The 11,775-nt window shown below is 53.5% G+C and overlaps 5 protein-coding genes across 5 annotated transcripts; 2 read left to right on the top strand and 3 right to left on the bottom strand.

Annotated features, from left to right (window-relative positions):
- Position 1: 1 nt before the first annotated feature.
- On the top strand, positions 2-851 carry QC764_212550 (uncharacterized protein; the record flags this gene model as incomplete). The annotated part of the gene is made up of 2 exons (XM_062944961.1): positions 2-345; positions 407-851. Exons 1-2 carry the CDS (start codon positions 302-304, stop codon positions 849-851), a joined length of 489 nt encoding a protein of 162 aa, XP_062803845.1. The 5' UTR covers positions 2-301.
- Positions 852-1,468: 617 nt separating this feature from the next.
- On the top strand, positions 1,469-3,745 carry QC764_212560 (uncharacterized protein; the record flags this gene model as incomplete). The annotated part of the gene is made up of 3 exons (XM_062944962.1): positions 1,469-1,755; positions 2,165-2,369; positions 2,447-3,745. 3 exons carry the CDS (start codon positions 1,469-1,471, stop codon positions 3,743-3,745), a joined length of 1,791 nt encoding a protein of 596 aa, XP_062803846.1.
- Positions 3,746-4,023: 278 nt separating this feature from the next.
- QC764_212570 (uncharacterized protein) lies at positions 4,024-4,971 on the bottom strand (the record flags this gene model as incomplete). Its single annotated transcript, XM_062944963.1, has 1 exon — positions 4,024-4,971. The coding sequence occupies one exon, from the start codon at positions 4,969-4,971 to the stop codon at positions 4,024-4,026; it is 948 nt and encodes a 315-aa protein (XP_062803847.1).
- A 608-nt stretch (positions 4,972-5,579) lies between these two features.
- QC764_212580 (uncharacterized protein) lies at positions 5,580-6,930 on the bottom strand (the record flags this gene model as incomplete). Its single annotated transcript, XM_062944964.1, has 3 exons — positions 5,580-6,360; positions 6,416-6,649; positions 6,851-6,930. 3 exons carry the CDS (start codon positions 6,928-6,930, stop codon positions 5,580-5,582), a joined length of 1,095 nt encoding a protein of 364 aa, XP_062803848.1.
- Positions 6,931-7,485: 555 nt separating this feature from the next.
- Positions 7,486-10,056, bottom strand: QC764_212590 (uncharacterized protein; the record flags this gene model as incomplete). The annotated part of the gene is made up of 4 exons (XM_062944965.1): positions 9,453-10,056; positions 9,290-9,371; positions 8,634-9,238; positions 7,486-8,579 (listed from the first exon to the last, which is right to left on the bottom strand). The coding sequence occupies exons 1-4, from the start codon at positions 9,574-9,576 to the stop codon at positions 7,486-7,488; spliced, it is 1,905 nt and encodes a 634-aa protein (XP_062803849.1). The 5' UTR covers positions 9,577-10,056.
- Positions 10,057-11,775: the final 1,719 nt, after the last annotated feature.

Here is an 11,775-nt window from a genome sequence, read left to right on the forward strand (position 1 = left end):
ACCCACTTTGACACAACAGGAACTGCGCCTTGACTTTTTGGCAGCTTCGCAGTCGAACTCTGACTTCCAGTTAACAACTTTATCCGTCCTTCACCAACCAGGAACGCATTTTTGATTGCCGGTATCGATTTCTTCATTTCGGAGCAGTTGGTCGTTGGTCCTCTTTTCACTTCTCTTACCGACTCTTCGCTTCGTTTGTTTTATATTCGGCGCCCGTACTTAATTCCACTACTCGGCGCGATACCGCGTTTGACATCTTGACCACCACCACGACCAAAGGCGCGTGGAGAACACCGACATCATGACAGAACCCGAGAACTTCGACGATGAGCTGTTTGCCGATCTGTAAGTCGCATCTTTTCATACTTCCTGATGGTCATGATGAGCAGGCGCTAACCAGCGACAGCTATAACGACGATGATGCGGCACCAGCGCCCAAGCCGGCTGCCGCAGCCCAGCCTGTTCAGTACGCAGCCGTGCAACCGACCATCGAGACCCGGCAGGAGGACAGCTACGACCCCAATCAGTACAACGACTACAGTGGTGGAGGTGAAAATGGCAACATGAACCAGGATGATGAAGAAGAAGAGGACGATGACGATGACATTGATTTCAACCTCGGAAACGGCCCTTCGACCACGCTGGCCCCCCATGACCAGCAAGACTACAATGACAGCCATAACAACAACAACAACAACAACAACAACAACAACAACAACAACAACAGCAGCAGCAGCAGCAGCAGCAACAACAACAACAACAACTCTCACCATGAGGAGAGGCAGTCCTACAGTGCGCCCTCGGCGCCTCCTGCTCATACCAAAGGCCCCAATGCCAAAGAAGACGGGTAAGTCAAAATCTCTGTTTGTTGACATTTGACAAGTGTGCATTATGAATCATGTGAACCGCGCCACTTCGATCGGACCACTATGCCGGTAGAGCAAGGTGGGAAGGCTGGGAAAGGGAGGAAGCTGGGCAAAGGCTACGGGATCAAAGGCTGCGGCCTGGCATGGTTGAGGATATGGGAAACTGGGCCAGCAAGAGGCAGGTCTCGTGGTGGACAAAATCATGCAAAGATGATATTGCAGAGAGCGGTGCGACATGTGTAATGCCGTCAAGAGGAGGGCTGTGCTGTGAGGGTTGGCCTCCCAAAGACATACCGAAAACATGCGCCAAAATACGATAATGGATGAGGAGTCATGCTCCTGCCCTCTGTATCCCAGTCGCAGATAATCTTAGCTCTGAAGGCTAGAGAAAGATATCGCAGCGAATAGCGCAGCAACCAGGACAGACGTACCTAGCTTGACGATAGGCAAGAAGAGCTCGAGACAGGAAACAAGAAAGATTTCGACAAGACCTTTTGCTGGCACTCCTGCGCTGCACCTTCCTTCTCAGTTGTGGGAACCTGCTGTGCATCGCATCAGTTCTGAACAACGGCTTGAATTCTTCTGCTGCGACCGCCGCCACAATGGAGCATCACAACACCACTCGACCTCCGCCATCTTCTCCCGAAGACTACATTCCTTTATCACCAAGCGATGCTTCTGGGGATGACGATGTACTCGGCCGAGACTACATTCCTCTTTTCTCCAGCGACTCCTCCCCGCCCATCTTTTCAACCTCATCGCCACTTTCATGCTCGGCCATCTCGCTAGGCACAGCAGAGGAACTAGGAGATCACAGCACCAATAGCGAGGATGGCGACTCGTGTGATGAACCCTCCCCGAGGATCATATACGCGAAGAAAGACAATAGGTGTGAACTTTAGGCAGCGGCGACCAAAAACACACACGGGAAGCAGCGTTGGTTCAATGTTTGCTTTTCCAACCCACCCTCCCATCTTACTCTTTTTTATTTCTCCCAAGCCTGTCTCTCTCTCTCCCCCCCCTCTTTTTCCATCCGAACCAGTGTAGTCAGCCGGGTTTGTTTGCCAGCCAACCCAGCGGACAAGCATTTTGATACACAAAAAAACAATCCAAGCTTTCCGGAGGTCGGAGGAGAGCAGAAGGAGGGGAGAAGGGGGGAACTGAAGGAATGATCTGGCTCTTCTTTTTTTACTTGGCCGATAAGATGCTAACAAAAACAATGTTTCATGATTGTTATTTCATGAGATAAAAGAGAAAATGAAGCTAACTCTACGGCACGATGTGCCGCTGTATTTTAGAAAAATGTTCATCGGCGGTCTCAACTGGGAAACCACCGACCAATCCCTTCGCGACTACTTTTCCACCTTTGGGGAGGTGGTCGAGTGCACCGTCATGAGAGATGGCGCGACGGGCCGGTCGCGCGGGTTTGGGTTTCTGACCTTCAAGGATCCCAAGACGGTGAATATCGTCATGGTGAAGGAACATTATCTTGATGGGAAGATTGTACGTCTTTGATCCCCCCTCTTCCTTCCCTGTTGGTCGTTTGTGAGAGATATACTGACTGGGGATGGGGAAAAAAGATCGATCCCAAGCGCGCCATCCCCCGTGATGAGCAGGAAAAGACAAGCAAGATTTTCGTTGGAGGCGTTAGTCAGGAAACCACGGATCATGAGTTCAGGGAATATTTTGCCCAGTTTGGCCGGGTGGTGGACGCCACGTTGATGATGGACAAGGACACCGGTCGTCCGCGTGGGTTCGGCTTCGTCACGTTCGAGTCTGAGGCCGGGGTGGAGGCTTGTCTCTCTGCCAACCTTGAGATCCACGGCAAACCCATCGAGGTCAAGAAGGCTCAACCGAGGGGCAACCTCAGGGAGGAAGAGGAGAATAACCGCCGTGGTGGGGGTGCGGGAGGCAAGTTTGGGAAGCGTGGTGGACAGGGTGGGAATGGAATGGACGATGGGGGTCAGATGGGCGGGATGGGCGGGATGGGTGGTGGTCAGGGGGCCGGGGGGATGACGCCGCAGGTGATGGCGCAGTATTTCCAGCGGATGCAGCAGGCGATGAGCATGATGCAGCAGCAGATGATGATGAACCGGAACATGAACCCGGCCATGATGCAGATGATGCAGATGCAGCAGATGCAACAGATGCAGGCCATGATGCAGCAGGCTCAGGGTGGGAGAGCGGGCGGAGGACAGAACCCCATGGCGGCGATGGGGCAGATGAACCCGGCCATGATGCAGCAGATGCAGGCCATGATGGCTCAGCAGGCGGCGCAGGGAGGTGGTCCTGGCGGTCCTGGGGGGCCGATGCCTCCTGCTGGTGGCCCTGGAAGTGTCGGTGGTCCTGGTAGTCCCATGGGCATGCACGACCAGGTTGGCAGTCCCATTGGTAGCTCTGGTCAGGGAGGCGGCGGCAAGGCTGGTTTCAACGCCTACGAGCAGCAGCAGTTTGAGCAGCAAAAGTACGAGCAGCAGCAGCAGCAGCAGGGCCGGAGGGGTGGTAGCAGAGGCGCTCCCGACATGCAGGCTGCCTACAACCAGGGAGGGTATGGCGGCAGCGGCGGCGGCGGTAGCATGAGCTCGCAGGGCGGACAGGGCGCTCCGACCAGCTGGGAGGGCATGTATGATGATGTCCCTCAGCCGATCATGTCTACCGGCGGTGGTGGCGGCTACGGTGGTGGAGGCCGGAATTTCAAGAACCGCGGACACAACAACCAGCACCAAATGTCCATGTCGCCTGGCCCGTCTGACCCTATGAATGCCCCTCCTGCTAATGCCCCGACGGGACCCAAGAACGCTGGTAGACCTGGCGCCAACATGTACCGTGGTGGTGGAAGGGGAGGTGCCCGTGGGTACCATCCTTATGCCAGAGGCTAGGGATCTTCTGGCAGAGATAAACGGGAATACCATCATGAGGAATATTACTGTTGAGTTTGGGGGGCGGGTGGTAGTTATCGATGACGAGTGATGTAGGAGATGGGGACCTGGGGCAACAGAGGTAATTAACTGGGGAAGGGTCAAGGACAAAAGCCAAAAAAAGCCAAAACATAGGGAGTGGTTAGGTAGAGGTGTGGTGCCAGTGGGCTTCTTTGTATTATAGCTAGCACCTTTGCGCAATGATATTTGCTTTCATACCAGCGGTATTTGACCTTAAATCACTGATACAACCTCGTGAACCCCCCCTCCGGCGGCTGCAGCCAATTCCTCTCATCATACTTGTACCCCTCCCCCTGCTCAATAACATGAAAAGTATAAATCATCCTCCCCTTTTTGCTCAAATTCCTCTCACTCTTGTGAAGCAAATTCCCATGAATCAGCACCAAATCACCCGCCTTCACCTCCCCCATGACGTACTCTTCTTCCTCTACCTTTTTATCCTCCCCATACTTCATCTCCCTCGTATCCCTCGGAAATTGTCTTCCCTCATTCTCCACCATCTCCGTCCCCGTCCTCCCCCCTCTGACCAACCTCTGCCTGATCCGACTCCAAAGATGGCTCCCAGGCAAAAAACTCAAACACCCATTCTCCCTCGTCGCATCCTCAAGCGCATACCAAAACCCAACCGCAGACGGAGGGTCGGTGTACAGAAACGTGCTATCCTGATGAGGCGGCACCGCTCCCCCTATCTCGGGCTGCTTGCAGATAACCATGCTCTGCAGACACCTTGGGTCTTCGAACCCGAGATCCTTTGCTACATCTTTTGGCAACGCCCTCTGCCCTGGCACCCCCTTCAACAGTTCCGCAAACGGGGGGGAGAGGCCGTGGAGAAAGTGACCGATCTTGTTGACGGCTAAATGTTTGGGTTTTGTGAGTTGGCCGTCGGGGCCAAAGGCGTCTTGCTCGAAGAAGAAGCGGATTTTGTCGCCCGAGGAGAGGAAGTAGTCGTCGCCTACGTGGTCGGTGCCGTCTTGCCCGCCGGTGGAGAATTTTGTCAGGGGGTGGGTGGTGATGTCGAGGGAGGAGAGGAGGAAGTGGGTTTGGTTGAGGAGGTTGGTGACGGTGGTGGGTGGGAGGGCCGAGGGGATGATGAGGTAGCCGTTGGTGTGGAAGAAGGAGAGTTGTTCCGGGTTGAGGCCGGGTTTGGGTTCCGAGAAGGTGGACATTGTATATTGAAGGGTATATCCAAAGTCCGAGGTGATGAGGTGAGATGGGTGCGATGGTGGTACGTGAGATGTGAAGGTGAGGGTGTGATGGGCAAGCTGTGAGTGACGGGAGCTACCCCGCTAGAGATACACTGATAACCGTTGATATCCGTGCCCCTCCTGATAACAAGGAGACATCACCACCACGGCAACACACAGGATCAAGATGAAATCATGAGGTAACAACGAGAAATGTATTCACATTCGCCAGGAAAAATCAAGCTTGCTTCAGGTCAGAAACTTCCATTCCTGACCCCCATCCCTAGCCCTTGTGATATCAACTCAAAAACCCTCAATGTACCTCGCCATAAAGAGAGAGCAATATACACAAAGCAATGTCCCAAATTTGCGATTCCCAAGCCAAGCGAAAAAGTCAAAGCCCAAGTCCGTAGATATCAACCGGTTCAAGTAAATCACCGCGCAAAAGAGTCAGGTATCCGAATAGAAGCATCGCACCGCAAATGACACCGCAACATCACAAGCCAAAAATCCAGTAATATCAGTCAGAAACCATCAACCTCCTGCCGTCGTGGCCAACAACGCCATCCACCTTTTCCTTCTGCATCCGCTCACTTCCTCAAGACGGCATCATAAAAGCTCACCAGCCCACCGACTGCTGTGCCGACAAGCACACCCTTCCACCCCGAGTAGACAGCCCCGTTAATTCTCCCAACGTTCACTGGGTCAATCAGGCCGCCAAAGGTGACTCCCTGCGCATAGACCACATACGTCGCCAAAGCCTTGACGATGCTGAATGTCAGCGGATCAACTGCGTACTCCTGTCCGACGTCTTTTCTTGGCCTGCCCCGTGTGGCCACAGCCGGTCCAGAAGACGAGTGCGCGGCCGAGAGATTGAAGAAATAGCCAACCAGACTGGGGAGGAGGAACGACGTCAAGAACCACGTAAGCGCCGGGCCCCAAAATGACGCCGTCACCAAAGCAAACATATCCGGGAGCTTGACGGGATGATCATGCGTGCCCAAAAGGTTGATTGCCGGAATAGTAAACGCATAGCGGTCTGGTAGAAGTTCTTGGCGGAGCTTGTAGAGCTCAAACAGGGCGATCGTCGACAGAACAGAGTGAACCGTCGAAAGCCATTCTCTCGTTTGGTGCGTCGCCTCGGGGATCTTAGACTCGGAGTAAAGCGTGTTAAGCCTGGTCTTAACGAGAGCCGTGGAACGCTCCACCGATGCGGCAACGTCTGCTGGGGTGGCAGGAAGTTGGGGAAGGCGAGAGGCGAGGCTGAGGGCGCGGCCGGGGGTGCGAACGAGGGCGGTGGAGAGGGATTCAGATTCATCTTCAGGAGCCTCCGGAGAAGTAGCCGGCGATGGGGAAGCAGACTCGGCGGGACTGCGAGGGGTGGTTAGCTACACCAAAGATAAGAGTCAGACAAGGAGGAACATACTCGACCACAACCTCCTCCTTGACCGGCAAGGTCTGCCGCCTCTTGGCAACTGTCTTGGTCACAGTCGCATCCAAAGTCACAGGAGGAAACTCCCGCTTCACCGGCGAGTTTTCTGAACGCGCGCGACTGCTGAAGTACCCCTTCAACTTGGGGTTGGCCTGAAACCGCGCCGGGCTGGCGCTGACGAACTCGTCGATGGCCTGCTCGAGATCCGACTTGAGAAGCTTCTCATAGCTGTGAAGGAGGGGGCGCGCGTGTTAGCCATGTCGCGTCATCACGAGAGGGGGCGTCAGATAAGTTAAAGTGGAATGCGCTCGGCCAGTGCGTTGCATGCGCGCACGCGCAAAGTGCCAGTGAGGATAAGATAGGGCAAGTCCATCCCTTGCATGTGCATCTGAACAATGTATATATGATGATAGAGAGAGTAAAACATACTTTGTGAGCCCGATCGCATCCGCCAGATCAACGAGATCCGACTTGCGCTGGCGCGACAGCCATCCGTTTCCGCTAGACATGTTTTCTTGTTCTCTCCGAGTCAAGCGATCAAGATATCGAGTTGGATCGCGCAAATGAAGCGATTGGGATAGGTTTCAATCTATGGGTACAAAAGCGGTGTAGGGCGAAAGACGGGGCGACAACAAGAGGGGTTACTTTTGAGTTGTTTTGTTTTGTGTCGCGAAGTGGGCGGGTGGTTGTTGTTTGCAAGATTGGGGGAGGGGAGACCGGCAGAATAGGGCAGTGTGGGGAAATGAACTGGGATGATGCCGATGGGGGGAACCACAACAACGTTGGACGGAGCTCTCGAGGATTGTGCTCTTTTGGGCTGACGACCTCCCAAACTGGCCAAAATTCGGGGGGCTGGGAGAGGATGGCCTCACTGAGGTCATCTGAGGAGGTGATGCGCTGGCCAATCAAGATTCTCTTGTTGTGACCTGTCAGCGATGGCCCTGCTTGTTGAGTTGTCAACCAGTTGGCCGGGCTATGTGCTGGTGAGGAAGTAACAACGGGGAGAGCTTTGAGGAGAAATCTGGAATTATCAGATAGTGTATATACGTTTAAACTCTGGCTCTCTATGACAGCTCAACATCATTGACAAACCGCTCTTTCCCTCTCTTCACTATCCTCACAGGCACATGTTTGCCCCCGTGTAACTTGAGCGTCAGGACCGACGTTGCCTCATTCAGTGTCTTTTGCGCTTTTGCCTGGGCCTTCTTGTAGAGCTCTCTTCTGGCTGCTGCGTCCATATTCTCCACCTCCCCGTCGCTCGCCCACTCGTCCACCGCGAGCTCCACACTATACTTTTGAAAAATCACCGCCAGCACAGCATTCATCTCCACCATGGCGATTCGGCGTCCCAAGCATGACCGAGGTCCATCACTGAAGGGAATGTAGCTACCCCTGACCGGCCGATAGAACGAGGCGCTGGTGTCACTCCCCTGAAAGCCGCCATAATCCACCCCATCGCCTTCCTCGTCCTTCTCATCGTCGGTTCCTGTGTTCTGAGTTTGGTACCACCTGTCGGGCAGAAAATCGTCAAGATCCGTAGGGGCGCCAGTCTTCTCTGATGATTTGGTGGGCCAAAATCGCGGGTTGCGCTGTACGCTGACGGCCATCAGGTTACACGAAAGTCCTGAAGGTAAGACATGAGTCTTCCCCTGAGCTGTGATAGTCTGATCCGAGCTGGCCGAGACAACTTTGGGAATAAGCGTGACCGGTGGCATCAAACGGAGCGTCTCGTTGATGCAGGCACCAATGTGGCTGGCCGTCATGGCATTGATGTTCTTTTCATAGTCCCAGGTCGATGGGTCGGAGTCTCCAAACAAAGAATCGACATCCTTTTGCAGACGGCGTTGCGTGGCAGGGTTGATTGCGAGCTCGGCGATGGCGAAGTGAAGTGTGTTGGCGGTTGTTTCATGGCCGGCTACGATCATAATGAAAGCATTGCCGACGATTTCAGCGTCGTCAAGACCGGCTTGTTTAGCTTTTTCAGACGGGGAGAGGCCGTATTTCGATTGAACGAGCTGTCCCATGATGTCCATTCCCTCCTTGGTGGATTCGCCAGCCTGAGCCTCCTTCGCCTTGTCGCGCAAGAATTCATCCATGTACTGGAGATAGTTGGCCTTGGCCTCGTAAGTGTAGCTCGCAAATTTGAAGGGTAGATGTTCTAGGACAAGGTAAGTTTGTGATGATGATCAAGAACCAAAAATGGGCAACATACTAAGAAGAAAGTCGGGAAAAACAAGAATGGTGATAATCTTGTCCAAGGTCCGCTCAACTGATTTGGCAAAGGTGATGGAATGTCCGTCTGGAGGATCCAGACTGCCATACTTGACCAGCTTAGGGTCGGTGTCTTCAGGCATTTTCTGATTTGGCCACAATAAACGAAGGCCAAAGCCAACATAGCCGATGACATTCAGCGCCCAAGTCATGGTGTCATGCTCGAGTGTTGTGATGGTCTTGGTCGTGCCCTTGGTCTCTCCGCCCGCACCAAAAAGCTCGTCCAACATACCACGGGTCTGGTAGATGGCCTCGGAAAAGGTGTGAGCAGCATTCTTCTCGTTGAAACTGGCACTCGTAACCTTCCGGTGTAGCCTCCAGGTCTGAGCTTCGGTGGTGAGAACATTGTGACCAAACATGCTGAGAAGACTGTATTTGTCAATGTCCTTGGGAAAGGCCTCACGACGTTGCGTGATTCTATGAATGACCTCGGCATCTTGAGTATACATCAAGATGTCATAAGGAGAAACAGTCAGGAATGTGTCAGTCCCAAGGTACTCGAAGACTTTCTGACCAGTTGAATAGGCCCAGTCAGGAGTCATAACCCTACATAGTGTTAGTTGAATAAACGCCCCACCCAAGACTGCTCAACTTTACAGTAATCGGTACTCCCATATCCATTTTGGGAGGATCTTGATCATAGGTGACCAAATCTTGATTCCAAGCTGCCACCATAGTCCTATTGGTGAGGCATCTAGATATCTAGTGTGTGAGTGTTTGATCATGGCACTCAAGATAGATGTCGATATCTTTCACTTACGAACCATGAAGTATTTAAGTCCCGTCTTTCGAGCAATGAGCACATTTCGCCGCCATGCCGCAAAATAAGAGAACACAGCATACGCCACTGCCGCGCTAAGCGCTGCCCATAATGTAAACAGCATTCTGGGGTACACCAATTTGGTATAACAGTGGTGTCTAACGGTTCTCAGTCAAGTCAAGGCCGGTGGTGAGGAAAGGGGGCAAGGGAACAAAGGTGGTCGATAGTGGGAAAGCTAGCTGGTTATACAATGGGCCGGCCCTGGTCTAGGGAGGCGGATTTCTTCGTGTGGGCACCCCAATGGTGGTGAGTTGACGATAGGTAGGTGCTGTAAGAGAATCATGAGGGTAATTCGTGGCTCCTTTTTTGGTTCCAGTGAGACTCTGGGGTTGGCGTGACGCGTTTAGCCAATAGTTTGTGACACTGTGAAACTTGATCTGGTTCCGAGGGCTCGATGGCACGGTGGAAGGAGGTGCAAGAGGGCTCGTGGTTGGTGAGAGGATTGGGGAAAGTGTGGCAGGACCCCCACTTTATCAGCTTGGGAACTTCAGGGCCGGGAAAGTTCCCGTCCGAAGCATTTTCTTTGGGAGATCGACAATGGAAGTGGGATGTTGGCGACTTCAAATATGAATAGCCCGCACCTTCATCAACCCTCCAATGGCTGGACCTCTCGGGTTCGGATTCGAAATTTGGGGGTCAACTGCCCTGAAACGCATCTCTGCCGCTTGGACGCTTTCCAGTCCCCGTCGTCGAGCCAACGGCTGCCGGGTGCATATGTCACTGATATCGGTTTGCGGTCTCGCATCCGGAATCTTTCATGTCTCGGCAGTAAGCCAATTCACCTCAGCAAGCTCATCATCAGCCGTTCCCGACACCCCGACGCTGTCGTGCCGTTGTGTTCATGAATGATTGATGAGACAAGCCCCGCCCCCCTGACGAACCTGTCCACTGGAGAACGATCCACAGCGGGAATCTAGCGCCAGGGCTGTTTAAGTTGGCGCAAATCTTCAACAATCGCCGAGACTGTCCATTTCTCGAACATCACATCTTCAACTGCACTTCAGAACTCGACTGCCTCCAGCTTCGATATTCAATATATGTACATCTCGAAGCTCCGACCAATGCGACATACAAATGGCCCGAGGCATGGTTACATTCTGCAACACCATCCAGCGCACGTGGGGAAAGAAGACTGCAATTCTTGTTCATGTCTGACAATAATATTCTTGTTCCAAGATCCTGCACATACCTGTGCCGCCATCTGTCCCAAGATTGATGCAAATATCGGCTGCACCCGTCCCAGTTACACAAACACCATCTGATAATCTGCAAGCAACGCTGGGCACAATTCTCCATTGGGGCCCTGCCACACCTCCCATCGAGCAAATCTGCAAAGCTGAAATCAACCTCCTCTGTCGATATGGTCGAGCCGTGTCAGCCGTACCGCCGTGGTCCACATTAAGCCACCACAAAACGGCCGAGCAGCCACCGAAACGGTCACCCTCTTTACAAAGGTAGTCAGAGCCTGGTCCCTACTTTCTAAAAGGCGTACTGGTACCTTTGACTTCCCAGCCTTGAATCCTGCCCTTCCCCATATTTGCGGCATATGAAGGACAGGCCAACCTTGTCAACCACCCCCACCATCTTTCCCTCTTCGCCAGGGCTCATCCCACCCCCAGGCCCAGCTCCCGACTCATCGATCGACTCCCCTTGGCAGTTGATGAGTGCTCATCTGGACTGAGGAGGATCTGTCCGGTGTTTGGAAACAAACGATGGTGGGGGGGTCTGATCTCGAGTGGCAAGGCCCCGGGATCAGGCTTGCGGATGGGATGTCAGTTGGGCGCGAGTCAGGCTTCTCACTGGTGTGAGATGATAGTGGCCGACACTTCCAGCTTAGCTTGATGCCATCAAGGCTGACTTGCACCAATACCTCACACCTGCTGCTGATTTGCCAGATCCAAACCTTGACTACAGACGTGCCTGCATCCACACCTTGGCCCCCGCATCTAGATAACCGTCTCATGATGACGTCTCATATCAGCCAAAGCTTCCAGCCGAGACGGGATCATGCCCATCTCAGAAGTCAGAGCGGGATGGCAAGTGACTAGGAGCCCACACAGTGTCCAGCTTTCGGTGGGCCATCTCATGAAGGTGATGGAGTCATCCAAGGAGCTGGCATCCGGAGAGGGCAGACGTGGATCTGAACTGGGGCCGTTGTTAGGAGGGTTTGAAGTCATTCCTCTGCTACGTAAGCCCTCTGGTCCCTACAGTTGGGCTCCATACACGGGGCTTAATGCGAGGGATCCTGTGCTCATTGCTACAC

Source organism: Podospora pseudoanserina, chromosome 2 (assembly GCF_035222485.1).
Source record: "Podospora pseudoanserina strain CBS 124.78 chromosome 2, whole genome shotgun sequence".
Classification (NCBI taxonomy): domain Eukaryota; kingdom Fungi; phylum Ascomycota; class Sordariomycetes; order Sordariales; family Podosporaceae; genus Podospora; species Podospora pseudoanserina.